We start from the raw sequence: 18,226 nt of genomic DNA, 5'->3' as shown, positions 1-18,226 counted from the left end.
TGGTAAAGGACAGCCTTCAGGTTGGTTAAATTCCTAAAATGGCACACCGCAGCAGTGCAAAATCATGATCTGGCAATAGAGAACTTTTCAATGTGACCATAATCAGTAAATGAATAGCTTGTAATTGGCACTAACTAGATTCACCAGGCACCTGTGAACATATTGTGCTTAGTGATCATTTAGAATTACAGCTGCCCACCCAATATCTGTGGAACTTTGCACCATAAAGTCTGAGGCTGTTAAAGAGTGGAGTCAGCTCCCTGCAGATAACCCATTCTCATCGTCTAGGAACAGAATCAGAATTGAATAGTTAGAATTTATTGTCGTGAACATGTTGCAAAATTCGATGCTTCATAGCAGCATCACGGTGCAAACATTATATAAACCACTTTACCAAATAAATTTTTTTAAATAGTCCAAGAAAGAGACAAAGTAAAGTTCGTTGTTCATTCAGGGATCTGAGGGAACAAAGCTGCCTTTGTGCTGCTGAGAGCTTGACTTCAGGCTCCTGTACTTTTTTTCTCAATGGTAGCAGAATGAAGAGGACATGGCCTGGGTGGTGAGGGTCCTTGAGGATGAGGCTGCTTTCTTAAGACACCACCTCTTGTAGATGTCCTCGATGAGTGAAGACTGGTGCCCGTGATGTCTCAGGCTGAGTTAACAACCTTCTGGAGTTTTTTCTCTTGTCCTGAGCCCTGTTCTGTACCAGACAGTGATGCAACCAGCCAGAATGCTCTCCACAGACCGCTCTTCACCTGTAGAAGTTTTCAAGAGTCTTCAGTGATATACCAAATCTCCCCAAATTCCTCACAAAACGTAGCCGCTAGTTTCATGATTGCATCAACATGGAGGCTCCAGGACAGATCCTCATTCTATGAGATGTTAACACCCAGGAATTTGAAGTTCTTCACCCGATCCACTGCTGAGCCCTCAATAAGGACTGGTTCATCTTCTCCTGAATTCCTCCAGTAGTACACAATCATCTCTTTGGTTTTGCTAATGTTGAGTGCAAGGTTGTTGGTGTGACATCACTCAGCTAGCTCATCCATCTCCTTCCTGTTCACTTCCTCACTGTTGTTTGTGATTCTGCCAACAACCACTGTGCCATCAGTAAATTTGTAGATAGCATTGGAATTGTGACTGGCCACAGTCATGGGTTTATAGTGAGTAGAGCAGTGGGCTAAGCATGAATCCTGAGGTTCACCTGCGATGGTCGTCAGTGAGGAGGAGGTATTGTTTTCGATTCGTACTGACTGTGGTCTTCCGATGAGGAAGTCAAAGATCCAGTTGCAGAGGTGGGGTGCAGTGGTTTGGAGTTTGTTGACCAGCACTAAAGGAATAATGGTGTTGAAGGCTGAGTTGTAGTCGACGATAGAGCAGCCATATCTGTGAGCTGCCCTTTTCTAGGTAATCCAGAGCCAAGTGGAGAGTCAATGATAATGCGTCCGCTGTGGAGCGATTGCGATGATGGGGAAATTGCAGTCGGTACCTTTGCTTAAGTACATATTAATTCCGGCCATGACCAACCTCTCAAAGCATGTAGATGTTAATGCTACTGGGTGAGTAATTCCTGAGATACTTTGTGTCAAATCCAGAAAATATCCATTCATTTATCAGACAGAATTTAAGGTTGAATGGAGAAAAAAATTTAAAAAGGGCAAAAATAATGAATGTAAAAAGAAACAAACTTGAAACTGCAGCAACATTTTGAAGAATATCAGGTCTCCCTTGAATGGTGTGGCACATACAATGAACAGGGAGCGGGAACGTTTTCCATCATGTTTAATGGCATCAAGCGATGCAGTGTCACAATCTACCCCATGTGTGATTGTTGAGTCTTTTGACAAGACACAACTAGAGCAAAGATTCAGGAAGATAAGGTCAATGAGCTTCTGAACCTCAGCTCCCCGGGTGTTGCACTTGAAGTTCAATCACAGGACTGGAGAAGTAATTGAAGTACACACTGGAATAGAAATTGCCCAACATTTTTATTGCATCCCATCTCAGAGACCATCCATCCCCTTCCTTCCCCCCAAAAATGACAACACCAACTGTAAAAGACAACAAAAACGGACTTATTATATAAACTGCATTCCTATTAACATTACCAATAAAAAAATGCCCATCAGAAGAGATCTAACCTATCCATAAGCCAGCTTGAAATGAGTGCAAACTGCATTGGAGCAACAAAGCTACCACTAGATGGCACTTCACCATGGTTTTCATTGTGTCCCATTGGATCTCAACAGCCACACTGAATGGCCAGAGCTCGATTCTTTGCAGCATTGCGCACAAGGAGACCAACTTATGATAAGACAGCTGACAAATACAAGCAGCTTGGCAAAAATGTTTGGTCATTATGTCGCAAAAATGTTTGGTCATTATGTCACAAAAAAAAACCACAGGAAACTTCTTCATTGCCCATTTCACAGGTTCTTGAAACTCAGGATACTTGCTTCTAAAGTAGAAATCCAAAAATCTGGATGCCAGAAATGCGGATCACCCGAGAATCTGGACTTTTCGAAAACACTCAAACTTTTTAAATTTAGCGGGCTTTTGAGTGTGTGCATGCAAGCATTCACGTCACAGATGCACAGCAGCAATAAGCGTTGATTTTATTTTTCTTTAAAACTGCTCTTTTTGGAGGAGTCACGTGATGGAGTAGTGGCCGGACGGTGAACTCCAGCCCTCTCCAGAAAAGTCGGGAAAAACAAGGGAAAACACAAAGGCACAGAAATAAAAGTTAAAGAAAAGTGAGTATAAAGGTGGAAAGAAGATGGCGACAAAAAAAGAAAAATTAAAATCAACGGTAAGAAGAGAGGAAGAGAAGACAACGGAGAAAGAAGGAAAAGGCCTTACCTGTCCGAAGAGGCCCGCTGTGGAGAGAGAAGCCCACTTCCTCAGGTCGGTAGAAATAGAACTACAAAAATGGCTCGCTGAGCCGAGTAAAAGTGCGCGATGCGCATGAAAAAAAACACACCGACGGGAGGGGGGACCAGCTGGGGAGTCGATCTCCACAGCCGGCAACGACAGCTGCAGAACACCTGCAGCAAGAAGAGAACACAGAAGACAATGGAAACAAGAAAGAAGAGAAGAAAAGGGCAACAAAGAAACAACAGATGGCCAACCCAGAGGAAGAAGAGGAGGAAGAGTACAGTGAAATAGAAGAAGAAGGGAAAGGCAAGATAAAGGATATACTTTCTCTTGTTAGAGGATACATGGAGTCATTTAAAGAATGGCAGACACAGGAATTTAATGATTTAAGAAGAAGAATAAACAACACAGGAGAGAAAATGAACAAAATAGATATGACCTTAACAGAAATGGGAAAGAAAATGGACAAGATGGAAGAGCGGGCAGTAGCAGCAGAAATGGAGGTAAAAGACTTAAAAAAGAAATTGGAGGAATCTAATAAAAAAGCTATAGAGACACAAGAACTGTTAGCTCAGAAAATAGATATATTGGAAAATTATAACAGAAGAAATAACATAAAGATAGTGGGCCTTAAGGAAGATGAAGAAGGCAAGAATATGAGGGAGTTTATAAAAGATTGAATCCCTAAGACCCTAGGATGTCCAGAACTACAGCAAGAAATGGAAATAGAAAGGGCACATAGAGCATTGGCCTCTAAACCACAACCACAACAAAAACCAAGATCTATTTTAGTAAAATTCCTAAGATATACTACAAGAGAAAAGGTACTGGAGAAGACAATGGAAAAAGTAAGAGAGGGCAACAAACCACTGGAGTATAAAGGGCAAAAAATCTTCATTTATCCAGATATAAGTTTTGAACTCCTAAAGAAGAGAAAGGAGTTCAATACAGCAAAGGCGATTTTATGGAAGAAAGGGTATAAATTTATACTAAAGCATCCAGCGGTATTGAAAATATTTATTCCTCTCGGATCCAGAGGAAGCACGAAAATTGCAGAACAATTACAAAAATAGACTGAGGGATGAAGACGGGTAATGAGAGTAAAAATGATCACGATTGATATGTATGTGGGTAAAGAGGTATAAGAGTGAATAGATACAATGTGCATACGTGAATGTATCTGTACTTAGAGGAAAATATAGATAGTATAGACAAGAATTAATAAGAGAAGGTAATGGAATAGAGAGAATAAGGAGGGAATTAAAAGAGTGACCTTTGTTACATATGAAAAGCGAAATCTTTTCTGGGGGGGCTGGGTGGGGGGGAATAGCGGTCACTGCAAAATCAGTTGACGCTTGCGAGTGAATTCGCAAACCCAAATGGAGAGGGGAGATGTGGTTGTCCGACAAGGGATAAAGGACAACTCAGGAGGGGAAGGGGAGATTGGGGATAAAGAAGATATAAATAGGAGAATAAGGAAAATGTTTGATGTTGTAGGAATGTTGTCTTATAAAGAGTTTAAAATAAGAAAACAGAAATGGAAAAGGAGGAAAGGTAATGATGGAAAAACGGAAAGAGAAGATAAACAAAGTATAAAATGGCTACACTGAACTATATGACTTTAAATATTAATGGAATACATAACCAAATTAAAAGGAAGAAACTACTAAATTTACTGAAAAAGGAAAAAATTGATATAGCATTTATCCAAGAAACACACTTAACTGAATTGGAGCACAAGAAATTAAAGAGAGATTGGGTAGGACATGTAACAGCAGCATCGTATAATTCAAAAGCAAGAGGAGTGGCTATATTAATTAGTAAAAATGTGCCATTTAAAATAGAAGAGGAAATAATAGATCCAGCAGGGAGATATGTTATGATAAAATGTCAGCTCCTAAGTAACATAAAAAACAAAGAATTTGGAATTGATTTGGAGGATGCACAAAAAAGATTTGTTAAGATAGCCCTAGCCGTAGCAAAAAAATGTATTATGTCAACCTGGAAATTGGAAGATAATTTGAAAATACAACAATGGTATATAGAAATGAATAAATGTATTCCATTAGAAAAAATAACATATAGTTTAAGAAATAATATTGAAATATTCGAACAAATATGGGAGCCTTACATTAAATACAATAGCGAAAACCTACCGGGGACAAACATTACCTAAGTTGATGGAAGGAGAAGGAAAGAAAAGAATGGACTCAGTAGAATTTCTGGTGTAATTTTGTTGAATGACAACATTGTCTGACGGGTTTAATGCAACCTAGATTGTATACCTAAAATGTATGAGAGGGGTGGGGGGTGGGGGGGTGGCTTGGGAGGAGGGAGGGGGGGGGAGAAAAAGTCACTGTATATGTGTGAAAAAGAAAAAGTGTATATCATGGCTAATGTGATTTATGGTGTGAAAAATAAAAAATTTTTAAAAAAAACAACTGCTTTTTGATAAATGAAGTGTGCTGTATTTGCTAGCAAATGAACTATCAAAATTTACGTGTTCATTGCTTTATTCCTCCTTAAATTTGAATTTTAAAAGTATTGCCAGAGAATCTGGAAAATCTGGATCGACCCAATCCTTGAGCAGTCCAGATTTTCAGAATTTTACTATATCTGGACCAATTGGTTGTTTGCCTTTTGTGTTGCTGGAGGTTTACATTTTAGTTCTTAAACGGAATCCCTTGGGGTGACACAGTGAGTAGAGTAACTCTCTTATGCTTCCAGAGACCTGGGTTCAATCTTGATCTCCAGTTGCTGACTGTGTGGAGTTTGTACATTCTTCCTGTGGGTTTACTCTGGGCGCTCCAGTTTCATCTCACATCCCAAAGACGGACAGATTGGTAAGTTTAATGGTTACTGTAAGATTAGCTGATATGTAGACCCCGTGACCAAAGTAGAGCCAAACCTATCAAATGCAGTTAGGAATTACTTCTTCACACTGAAGCAGATAGAATGAACTCCAACAAGCAGCAATTGATGCTGGGGGAAGTGTTAATTTTAAAAGAATATGGATCTGATCTTGGAGAATAAAGTATATCAACTGGATCAAGAATCAACACGAGAACATTTTGGGAACAGTGAACTTAGCAACATATGGTTTTGATTAGCCATGAAAAAGTCTCACATAAAAATACATAATTGGACAAGTGCCAAATTCAGTTGGTTGAAAATAGATCTGGCCACGCTAAACTTGAATCAAAGCTTGGCAGACAGAAGTGTAATTAAACAAAGGGTAATCTAAATGGATATGGCTTGGGTACAATCCAGGTACATTCCCACTGGAGGTAAAGCGAGGGCAATGAACGCCAGAGCTCCTTGGAAGAAAGAGAAAGATTAAGCAAAAGAGAAAGGAACTGTGAAAGAAATCAGATCAATGAAATGAGAGAGAAGTGGAAAATAGGATTAGAATTACATAACTAGTTCAAAGAGAGATCATATAAGTAGAATATCAACAAATACTAGAAGGACTCGAAATTGCTGCTACTGATATTAACTTGGTGTCTTTACCAAGGACCAAAAGTGAGATCTATGCATAAATCAGGAGGGCTTGGCACAAGTATTTTGGTAGAAGAAATGGACGGGCAAAATACTACTTAGATGGAGAGAAAATTGAAAATTCCGAGGTGCAATGGGACTTGGGAATCCTCGTGCAGGACACCCTAAAGGTTAACCAAGTTGAGTCAGTGGTGAAGAAGGCGAATGCAATGTTGCCATTCATTTCTAGGGGAATAGCATGTAAGATTAGAGCCTCTAGAAAGCACTGGTGAGACCTCACTTGAACCACTGTGTACAGTTTTGGGCGCTGTATTTGAGAAAAGATGTGCTGGTGTTGGGGAGGGCTCAGAGAATATTTACTAGAATGAAACCAGGAATGAAAAGGTTGGCATATAAGATTCGTTTGTCGGCTCTTGGACTATACTCGAAGTCCAGAAGGATGAGGGGGGGGAACCTCATTGAGGCATTTTGAATGCTGAAAGATGTGGCAAGGATGTTTCCAATGGTAGGAGATTGTAGGACAAGGGGGCATAACTTTAGGAGAGAATGGCACCAATTTACAACCGAGACGCAGAAATTTCTCTTCAGTCAGATGGTCATGAGTCTGTGGAATGGAAGTTCATTCGGTGTATTTAAGGCAGAGATTGATAAGTATTTGATTAGTGAGGGATCAAGGAAGAAACCTGGGAGTGGGATCAGCTCATGATTAGATGGGGACAATGGGCCCCACTTCCACTCATAATATCGTGATCTCCTCCAAGGAAGGTGTTACCAACGTATAGTAGGAAAGGAAAAAATAGCTGGAACATTGGACAGACTAGAAATTGATAAAAATGAGATCCCATTTATAATGTTGGATAGGTCACCATGTTCAAATGGAATGTATCCATGAGGGTTGAAATTCTTTTGCTGCCCCGGGATAACTATTTTAAGCACCGCTGGATATCTTAACATAAATTTATAGCCTTTTTTCCATAGGATCGATTTTGCTGTGTTGAACTCCTTCCTCTTATTTAGGAGTTCAAAATTTATGTCTGGGTAGAAAAAATTTTTGGACCTTTGTACTCCAATGGTTTTTTGTCTTCTCTAATTTTATTCATCGCCTTCTCCAATATATTTTCTCTTGTCGTGTATCTCAGAAATTTTACTAAAACGGATCTTGGTTTTTGTTGTGACTGGTTTCGGGGCTAGTGTTCTGTGTGCCCTTTCTATTTCCATTCCTTCCTGCATTTCTGGCATTCCCAGGACTTTTGGGATCTATTCTTCTATAAATTCTTTCATATCTTTGCCTTCTTCATTTTCCTTTAGGCCCACTATCTTTATATTGTTTCGCCTACTATAGTTTTCCATTATATCCATCTTCTGAGCTAACTTTTTTGTCACTTTCTTCCAATTTTCTTTTTAAGTCATTCACTTCCATTTCTACAGCCATTACTTGTTCTTCCACATGTTCTAATCCTTTCCCTATATCTGTTATGACCAGCTCTATTCTACTCACTTTTTCTTCTGTACTTTTAATTTTTCTTTTCATTTCACTAAATTCTAGTGTCAACCATTCTTATAATGCTTTCATTTGTTCTTGAAAAAATTTTTTTTTATCTATGTACTCTCCATTCATTTTACCTTCTATTCCTCTGTGCAGAGCTTGGTGTTCTTCTTCTTCTTCTTCTTCTGTGTCTGCTCTTGGGTTTCTGTCTTCTACTTCTCTTCCTTGTATCTGTGTCTCTTCTGTCTTTCTTGTTGAGCTGCTTGCCTCAGTTTGTTGGGTGTTTTTTTTCATGGCTTCTTGATGTTGGTCCTCTTCTTCTGGGCTAGTTATCTGTTGGGCCTTCTGTTGCTGTTTTTCTTTCCCATTGCTTTCCTCTTCTTCCAGCTGAGAGCCCTGCTTTCAGGCATCTCTCAGTTGGTCGTGCTGTGTAGGTTCACTCCACAGCTGGGCCACCCTCCCGTCGGAGTTCTCCTTTTCCTTATTGTGTGCAATTGAGCACCTCTGTTTGGCTCAGTGAGTCATTTTTGCAGTCCCGCGGTCGGGAGATCGCCACCCTGCAGGGTCTCCACTAATCATGGGTAGCGGGCTTCTCTGTCCACGGCAAGTCCCTGCTTCTTCATGCACGTAAGGTCTTCTTCTTTCTCTTCCGGCGTCTTTCCTTCTTTTTTTCCCGTTGTTTTTGGTTTTACTTTCTTAGGTGCCATTTTCTTTCTTTTCTCCACACCTTTATCTTTTATTTGTTATGTTTTGTGTTTCTTGAGCTTTGCATTTCCTTCACTTTTTTTCTTCTTTTCTGGAGAGGGCTGGTATTACCTACCAGCCACTACTCCATCACATGACTCCTCCCTCAGGGTTGAAATTCTTGAAGTACTGATCAAAATCTTGCTCCCCACTTAGCATACTGGCTTGATGCTCAATAACTAGAAGATTACAAATACTGTTCAAAAGAATATAAAGACAAACTCAACTGTAGGAATATAATTTTAACCTCTGTGGTGGAGAAACTACTAGAACCAACATTCAGGCAACAGTTAATTTTGAGGTGTACCAGAGTGGACATGGATCCTACCAGTAGGAAAAGGCAGCGAGAACCCACCCAAAGTTTCATGAACCTTTTCTGCAATGGCCCAGCACATGATCATGCAGGGCACAGACTCAGACCTGTTCATTCATCATCAGTGCTCACCTGGCTGGATGTCTTGCAGCAAGGACTTCCAAATGGTGTACTGCAGGGGACCCATGTACTTGGAGGTTGGAAAGTCTTCATACGTTAGATTTGTTTCATGGATCTTCCCCTTTAACCTGGCGAGAGTAAGGTGGAGAGAAACACAACATAGAGCGTAGAACCTTACAGCACAGTACAGGCCCTTCGGTCCACGATGTTGTGCTGGCCGATATTAACCAAAAAAAAAGAAACTAAACCCTCCCTACCTCATAACCCTCTATTTTTCTTTCATCCACATAACTAAGAGTCTTAAATCCCCCTATTTTTCCAGCCTCCACCACCACCCCTGGCAATGTTTTCGAGGCACCCAGAACTCTGAGTAAAATATTTAGCCCTGACGTCTCCCCTAAATCTTCCTCCCTTCACATTGTACAAATATCCTCTGGAGTTTGCTACTCCTGCCCTGGGAAAAAGGTGCTAACTCTCTACCTTATCTATGCCTCTCATAATCTTGTAGACCTCTATTAAGTCACCTATTACCCTTCTTCACTCCAAAGAGAAAGTCACAGCTCTGCTAACCTTGTGTCATAAGACATATTTTCCAATCCAGGCAATCTCCTGTTAAATCTCCTCTGCATCTTCTCATAGCTGCCACATCTTCCTTTTATGAGGTGACCGGAACTAAACACAATATTCTAAGTGTGGTCTCACCAGAGATTTATAGAGCTGCAACATCACGTCACGACTCCTGAACTCAATCCCCTAACTAATGAAGGCCAGCATACCACAGGCCTTCTCAAATATCCTGTCAACCTGCGTAGCAACTTTGAGAGATCTATGGATTTGAACCCCAAGGTCCCTCTGATCTTCCACACTGTTAAGTATCCTACCTTTAAGTCACTCTGCCTTCAAGTTTGCCCTTCCAGAATGAATCACCTCACACTTATCCAGATTGAACTCCATCTGCCACTTTTCCGCCCAACTCTGCGTCCTGTCTCTATCCTGTGTTACCTACAACAGCCCTCAACACCTCCAACCTTCTTATCAGCCACAAAACTACTGACCCATCCCTTGTATTTTAATATACACAAAATTAACACCGTGACCTGTACTGGAGTTCAAAGAACCATTTGTCCTAACTGTTATAATTTTACCAACATTCCAACCATGCTTAGATATTGAAGGCCACACTATTGGTTCTCTTGAATATGGATAAAGTTGTAGAATCAATTTATCTTGACAGTTTTGGTCAAATAAAATGCTGGAATTCTCTTGGCATCTCAGTTAGTGAATGCAACTCACAGTGTGTTCAATCTATCCTTGAGCACTTCACCTGGATTTGGCAAAGAAAGAACTTACTTGAAATGTCCTTTTATATATAAAAAAATTAATCAACACAGTACAAGTGAAAAGCGTGTTTGACAGAACTAGACTCTGATGGGCTCCACAGCCAACATTTAACTGTCCAAATCAAATCATAAAGAGCAAACCAGCTGAGTGAGGCATTGAAGGTGGTCAGACATCATTGAATCTTGCATCCCCTTAATTTGAGGAGAGGAGAAAAAGGCAATGCCAGGTCAAATAAAAGTATTAAAAAAAAGGAATTGAGTAGGTACCAGTCAATCAGTCACCAATTAGAATGGACTTAGACCATTAATTCATGTGCCTAAAGGGCTTGAAAGATTTCAGTGCACAGTTTATTCCCATCTATCCAAAGGTCAATCTCTGCCCTGTCCCCTTTTAATCCAACAATTCTAACATTGAAATCTTCAACTAGAGAAAACTGTGGGCAAACTACTTGAAAAATCTTTCCAATTAACGCTTACTGAGTCACAATCCTTTAAATGATAAATTGTGCAGGAGCAACAAAACAATTATCTAATTAGTCAGGGTATCAAAGGTTATGAGAAGAAAGGCAAGGGAGTGTGGCTGGGTGGGTGCAGTGGACTCGATGAGCGCAGCGGACTCGATGGGTACAGTGGACTCGATGGGCGCAGTGGACTCGATGGGCTGAATGGCCCACTGCTTCTATGTTTGATATCTTAATATCAAAGCAAAGTAGAAAGGAATAAACAATCATGATTGCATTTCGAGAAGTAAAACACAGAAGTTGGTCAACAACGTGGTTGAAGAAAATGCTGGAGAGACTCAGCAGGTCCTTTAAGGGGCAGATAAAGAATCATAAGGAAAAATTTGGGCTTGAGGCCTTCATCAAGGTATGAACAAAATGGCACCTGAACTAAATGGTGGGTGGGAGGAAAGGGGAGGGACAGGGGAAGGATAACAGTCCCACAGTCAGGAGGTAACAGGTGGGTCCCACAGGCAGGAGGCTTCAAACTGGTAACTGCCCCACCTTCTGTGCAAGAGTCTGCTTTTCGTGAACAGTTTAAGTTGGGTATCCAATCTTTTCAAGATTTATTTATTGATCATAATTTAGCTTCATTCGAACAGCTATCTTTTAAATTTAAACTATCCTACAAATTAGGAGTTTTTTGAATCCTATATTGTTCAGACTTCCTCAAGACCTTATAAATATGACAAGGGTGATCTATAATATGAAACCGAATCAAAAAAGCTGACATCAGTTATACATGATTTACTATTAAAGTCTAGGGATAATTCCATAGATAAGATTAATGGAGCAAGATCTTCAGCTTTCATTCTCCGACACTACATAGGATTCTATCCTAAACTCGCTAAATTATTCTTCTTTGTGTGCTGGTCTGCAACGTAAACACCAACCATTTCAATTCTGTATCCACTCCACACTGACATGCCTGCCCATGGCCTCATGTACTCTCAAACCAAGACCAACCTAATTTGGAGGAGCCACATCTTTCCTGGTGACTTTCCAACCAGATGGCATTAACATCAACTTCTTCGGTTTCTGATAGATCACTCCCTGCTCTCCCTATCTTCCCCACCCCTCTGTCTTCATTCCTCCAGCTCTTCTCTCCATTCCATTCCCTCTTCATTCACAGAGCCACAACACCCCCCCCCATCCCTTGTTTCAGAGTCGGCGTCAGAAGAGATCTAATGGGGGGGGGGGGCAATTGGGTGACAGCAGGGGTGGGGGGCACAAACTGCCTTCGATAACTCACTCGGGGGGGGGGGGGGGAACAGATGCCATGCCTGACATGGAACTCCTCTGTCCATTGCATTGTCACACTATCACACTTCCCCCTCCCTCCGGCATTTCAGACAAATGCAAGTGCTTACAGTGTGTGGAAACAAAACCATGTGATTAATTTTGGTGCCATCCTCTCTGATGGTGTCACCCAGTGCAGTCCGCAACCCCTTAGGACACTAGTGCTGTGGGCGGGTGGGGGGCACAATAACTCACTTGGGGCGCATGGCCTGTAAATGCCCCCTCCATGGCATCAAGGCTACCTTGTTTGCTGGTGTGCTCGCCCCTCCCTTATCCACCCATTACCTCCTGCCTGTGCTTATCCCCCTGCCCTTCCCTTCTCACCTGCCCACATTTTATTCATACCTTGATGAAGGGCTCAAGCCTGTTACGTTAGATAAGTATCTTTATCTTTAGGAGTTGGGAGGTGATGTTGAGATTGTATAAGACGTTGGTATAAGACGTTGGTGCGGCCTAATTTGGAGTTCTGTGTGCAGTTCTGGTCGCCTAATTAGAGGAAGGATATAAACAGAGTGGAGAGAGTGCAGAGAAGGTTTACCAGAATGTTGCCTGGGTTTAAGCATCTGGAGTATGGGGAGAGATTGGACAGATTGGGTCTTTATTCTTTGAAGCGTAGAAGGTTGAGAGGGGATTTGATAGAAGTATTTAAGATTATGAAAGGGATAGACAGAGTGGATGTGGATAGACTATTTCCGTTAAGAGGAGGAAAGATTAAAACAAGAGGACATGAGTTAAGAATTAAGGGGCAGAGGTTTAGAGGTAACATGAGGGGGAACTTCTTTACTCAGAGAGTGGTAGCCGTGTGGAATGATCTTCCGGGAGAAATAGTGGCAGCGGAGTCAATTGTATTATTTAAGAAAAGGTTGGACAGGTATATGGATGAGAAGAAGATGGAGGGTTATGGGCATTGTGCAGGGAGGTGGGACTAGAAAGGGGTGTTTGGTTCGGTGCGGACTAGAAGGGCCTAATGGCCTGTTTCCGTGCTGTAAATTGTTATGTTATGTTATATCAAGTGCACTGTTTCACGTGCTGAGTCTCTCCAGCGTTGTGTTTTTACTTTAATCACGGTGTCTGCAGACATTCGTGATTTGCCCCTAGCATTCTATGACTCTAATAATGTACAGTTAACATCATCTCTACCTCTCTAAAGTAGTGTTGATTCCCTCCAGGAAGATCAGCTTGTCCGCCTCGACAAGCTTCTCCTGCAGGATCTGCATCCCCTCCTGCACCTCCCGCAGTTGGAGGCTGTATCGCTGGATCTTTTCCTCGATGTCGTTCAGCGTCCGGGCTGTGTCAGTCTCCAGCTCTTCCAGCATCGACTTCTGCTTCTCCTTCAAGAAACGGTGCAGGCGATCAAACGCTTCGGCAATGATCGCCCGAAGACTTTTTGCAGAAGACTGAGCAAGATTTAAAAAGAAAAATAGGAAGGGAATGATTCTCCTTTATCTCTGGTTCAGAGTCTCGCTATTTCTTTTGCCACTCTCTTGGAAAGGTGTGCAATTTTACTTAAATGGAAGGATGCTGCCCCACCTACTCACATCCAATGGTTGCGTGACATTGTGTCCTGTTTGATTATGGAAAAGATTTGTTATTCAATTAATGATTCAGATATAAGATTCCAGAAGTTATGGGGGTCATTTATGACTCACTATCTTACTTTATTAATTTTACTCCAAATGTTGTTCAATAGCTCAGTGGTTAGAGCACTAGTCTTGTAAGCCAGGGGTCATGAGTTCGACCCTTATTTCTGTGGGGGATGCTGGACAAAGTAGTGACTCTTTGTCTTCCTTTCAGTGGACAAAGTTAAAGAATTTCATGTATATTACATTCTAAATGTAGTATTACTTAATGATAATGGAGTATTTACCTTTAAATATTCTTTATATTAATTTTTTTAACTTTTTTTTAAACAGCAATCAAATATCACATCTGGCAATGTGATTAGGTAAGGGGTTTGAGTTTTTCTCCTCTACTATTTTCTTTCCTTTTTTTATATTATTAGAGGTTTTTCTTTAATAAAAAGGTATATACTATTTAGAATATGAACTATGGATAAGATTTACAATGTTAGTGATATACAAAATGTCTTATTTAGTTTATGTAACTCTCCATTCTATTGTTGTGAACTGTACTAATTTTGTTTGTGTAAATTCTTTATTAAAATATTTTAAAAAGGAATCAAAATTCAAACACTGTGGGGACCCATTTCGAATTACTTTGAGAATCTTTGATTTGTCATGAAGGCAGAAATGTTGATTAATGAGGAAATTTGTCATTCTGATAAGAATTCTGTCTTTTTTTTTTAGCAAACAGTTTATTTCTCAGTAGTGGGTTTAGATTTCCCTTTTTTTATATAATAAAATAATATATTCAAATGAGCCCAGTTTGATTAAAATGTGGAGAACTTTGGATGAAATATGACTTAAGTGTAATGTATCTTTTTGAATTTTAACATATAATCCACATTCACTCTGTATTTTTGGATGTGAAATTTCAGTGTTAATAAAAATATTGGAAAAAAAATCGAAGTCAGTAAAGCTGCAGTCCCCTCATTGCCCAAACAAGATTTGAGGAGGGGAGATGGCACAAACTGTCATAATGGAAGCAGTCAACATGGTGGGGGGGAGGGGAAGGTAAACGAGAGCCAGCATCTTTGATTGCTCGTTCTGTCGACTGACTACACAACGTTATTTCCCCCCCAGCCTTGCATAAAGAAAAAGCCAATACTAAAAGAAGCTAAAACTACCATTAAAAATCTAATTGATACACTACACAGTTGTATTAGAGGCTATTCTGAGCATTTCACCACACAGTTAAAAACCATTCATCTCTCCTAGCTGGGATGGGAGGAGAGAAATCTAAAGGGGTCCTGAAAATATCCTAGCAACAAGTTGCCGGAGGCATCTGCAACAACCTTGTGCAGGCCTCTCACTGTGAGATACCCGGACAGCCAGGCAAAGCTACAAATATCCCGGGCCACCCATGGTGAAGCTATTGCGCGCGCACACTGTGAGCTGCAATAACAAACGCTGGAGGTATTAAGCTGAGTGAACAATCCAATGTTCTGCGTCCAGACTGCCCCAGAAAACAGTAAACTGCAGACTCTGGAAAATAGCTCACATTTCATTTGGTGGATGTCGGGTTCTAATAGCCTCCGTTGAGCCAGTGCACAGGATTTAAATGGGACTGTATTTTGAGAGGTTCTGATGCATGTCGTACACATAATAACATGGGTGTGCTCCGAAGGATCACTGGGAGGCCTTTGGCCCATGCTGCCCAGAACAGAATCAGGATGTCACTGTCAGTGCTGCCACTTCACACCTTTTCTCTTTGACTGTGGCGGTTTTCTCCAGCTGCTCTGGTTTGCTCCCACATTCCCAATGTAGGTTAAAAGGCGACTTCAATTTCCCCTTTCACGTAGGGAGGGAAAAAAGGTTCAGAGTAAGGAGAGGACGAATGAGAAGGATGGGGTTATTCTGCTGGGAGCAGGCATCAACCGAATGGACTGAATGGTCCCCTGCATCATATGATATCAGATTTAGATTTGTTGTCAGACACGACAACCCTGAGATTCTATTTCTTGCAGGCAAGGCAGAATTACCACTTATTAAGTGTGAATAAAATATACTCAATGTGCACATGTAAACAAACTGAGTGTGCAATACAGAGAGAGAAAAAAATCAATAAAGTGCTAAAATAAGAGTTCTTAAATAGAGTTTGTCGTTGAGGAGTCTGATGGTGGAGGGGAAGCAGGTGTTCCTGAACCTGGTGGTGCGAGTCTTGTGATACTTATACCTCTATGCAGCAAGAACAGAGCATCTGCTAGATGGTGTGGATCCTTGATGATTGCTGCTGCTCTCTGACAGCCCAGGTTTCCAATGCAAACTCCTGAGGAAGTAGAGGTGCTGACAAGCTTTCTTCACGATGCCATTATTATGTTGGGTCCAAAACAATATCCTCCAAGATAGCGACTCCAACTTTAATTTGCTCACCCTCTCCATTTCTGATCCCCAATGATCACTGGATTGTACACGTCAGTTTTTTTTTTCTTTCCTAAAGTCAATAATCAGTTTTGGTTACACTAAGCCTTTTCACACCACCATGTAAAATGGGGATTCCCAGGAAATTTTCCCGGGAAACATCCTATGAACTGGAGGTATGAAAATGTAGGTCCGGAAAAATTACCCAAGTCCTCGCAGGCTCAGGTAATTTTCCCTATCCCTGAATACTTCCTGTTAGTGCGTAATGCATCACTCACTACGCCACTGCTGAGGCGGGGGGGGGGGGGTGGGGGGCGGGGGAACAGGACCCCCCCCCCCAAATTGCTGGGGAGGGCAAATTACAGGGTATTTAGACCGCGGTGTGAAAGGTCCAGGAGGTCTTGGAATTTCACCCGGGTCCAAGTCGGTTCACCTGTGGTGTGAAAATTCGCTCCTTTCAGCCAGTATTTTCAATCTCCCTCCCATATGCCCCTTTTTCTACAACCCACCACTGTGGTATAGTCAGCAATTTGTAGATGGTGTTGTATGCAAGTTGAGCCATCCTGTCACAGGCTTATAGCAAGTAGAGCAAGGGGCTAAGTATGTAGCCCTGAGGTGCTCCGGTACTGATGGAGAATTCATTCAGTCAAGTTTTCAATCTCCCTCCTGTATCCCAACTCATTGCCGCTTATCATACAATTCACCATGGTGGTATCATAAGTTGGTATAAATTAGGTGCACATATCTGGAGATGCATATTTTAATCCCTCAAACTTTGTGAGGCACCTAATTTCACTTGGTGTTTCAAATTGCTCTAATATTTGCCTTGATGGAGGAACATGGAAAGATTACCCAGGATCCCACTTCTGATCACAATCCACAAGTTTCCTGTGGACAGTGACTGTTGCAAACTTTGGCTGAATGGAACGACTGGGATCAACCTAGTCTGTCTGCTGATCCTTCATCACACAGATGGGCAGTGGAGTGAAATAATGGTGACAGGAAGAAAATGAGTCAGATCAGTAATAAAGTGAGAAATGACACATAGGCACGCTGGTTCAAGTATCTACTGGTATCTACCAGCCTGGATTATTGATTCAGAAACGCAAACTATGGGCAACTAGGAAAATCAAAGAATTAAATAAATCTGGAATTAAAAGCTAGCATTAATAAAGTTGATTGTGAAAATAATGAATTGTTAAAAAAATATCATAGACATCCCTTGGCAAAGGAATCTGCTGTCTAATCCTTGTCTGAGACTCCAGATCCACCTGTGTGGGTAACTCCTTGTTGCGTCAGTTCAGGGGGAATTCAGGATGAACAATAAATGCCTCTAGTATCACAGACAATTACATCCCAAGGTATTCTTTTTGAAAAAAGAAAGCACTTGAATTCAAGAAAAGTAACCCTTTGTCAATATGCCACTTCTAATACTGTGAAAATTATGCTGATATATCGACTGGCCCTAGTTACTCAATATTACCCGGTCTAACAAACAAAGATTTTGACTTGGACGTGCCAGATTGATATAGTCTCTTGACCATGTGGTAATTCCAGTTTTCGATTAGTTCTGCTTCATCATGAAGTGAAAGGACTGGATCAGGATCTTCCATCAACAAAAAAAAACTATCAAACCTTATCTTGATTGAGAAGCTGGTTTGCTGACAGCTTTGTCTAGAATGGCGTTTGGATTCTATTTCCATTTTTTACCAACTTAATTGGGTTTAATTTAGAATACCTAAAATAATCACAACTAATGCTGGACAACGTGATGGAGTAGTGGCCGGCAGGAAAATACCAGCCCTCTCCAGAAAAGAAGAAATAAAGTGAAGAAAATACAAAGTTCAAGAAATACAAAACATATTGTTTTAATTTTTTAATATTTTCTTTTATTAGTCCTCCCAAGCAGTTTCTGAATAGACCTGTTCTTTGATCATTACCTGTGATGTGAGACATGGAAGAAAGCCTCTACTTCCTCAGGAGTTTGTGGAGGAGCTAGTGGAGTTGTTCAAGTGAACCGGTACGGACTTGAAGGGCCGACATGGCCTGTTTCCGTGCTGTAAACGGTTATA

General features: G+C 41.0%; 1 protein-coding gene across 1 annotated transcript in view; it reads right to left on the bottom strand.

Annotated features, from left to right (window-relative positions):
• trim62.1 (tripartite motif containing 62, tandem duplicate 1) overlaps nucleotides 1–18,226 on the bottom strand; it is a 120,976-nt gene that overhangs the window by 6,731 nt on the left and 96,019 nt on the right. Inside the window, exons 3-4 of the mRNA XM_069919006.1 lie at nucleotides 13,315–13,571; nucleotides 9,048–9,163 (exon numbers count right to left, since the gene is read on the bottom strand). Coding sequence (XP_069775107.1) covers nucleotides 9,048–9,163; nucleotides 13,315–13,571 — 373 coding nt within the window. The remainder of the gene's footprint in view (nucleotides 1–9,047; nucleotides 9,164–13,314; nucleotides 13,572–18,226) is intronic.

This window comes from Narcine bancroftii, chromosome 2 (genome assembly GCF_036971445.1).
Source record: "Narcine bancroftii isolate sNarBan1 chromosome 2, sNarBan1.hap1, whole genome shotgun sequence".
NCBI classification, from domain to species: Eukaryota; Metazoa; Chordata; class Chondrichthyes; order Torpediniformes; family Narcinidae; genus Narcine; species Narcine bancroftii.
This window is presented reverse-complemented; position numbering and strand designations above follow the sequence as displayed.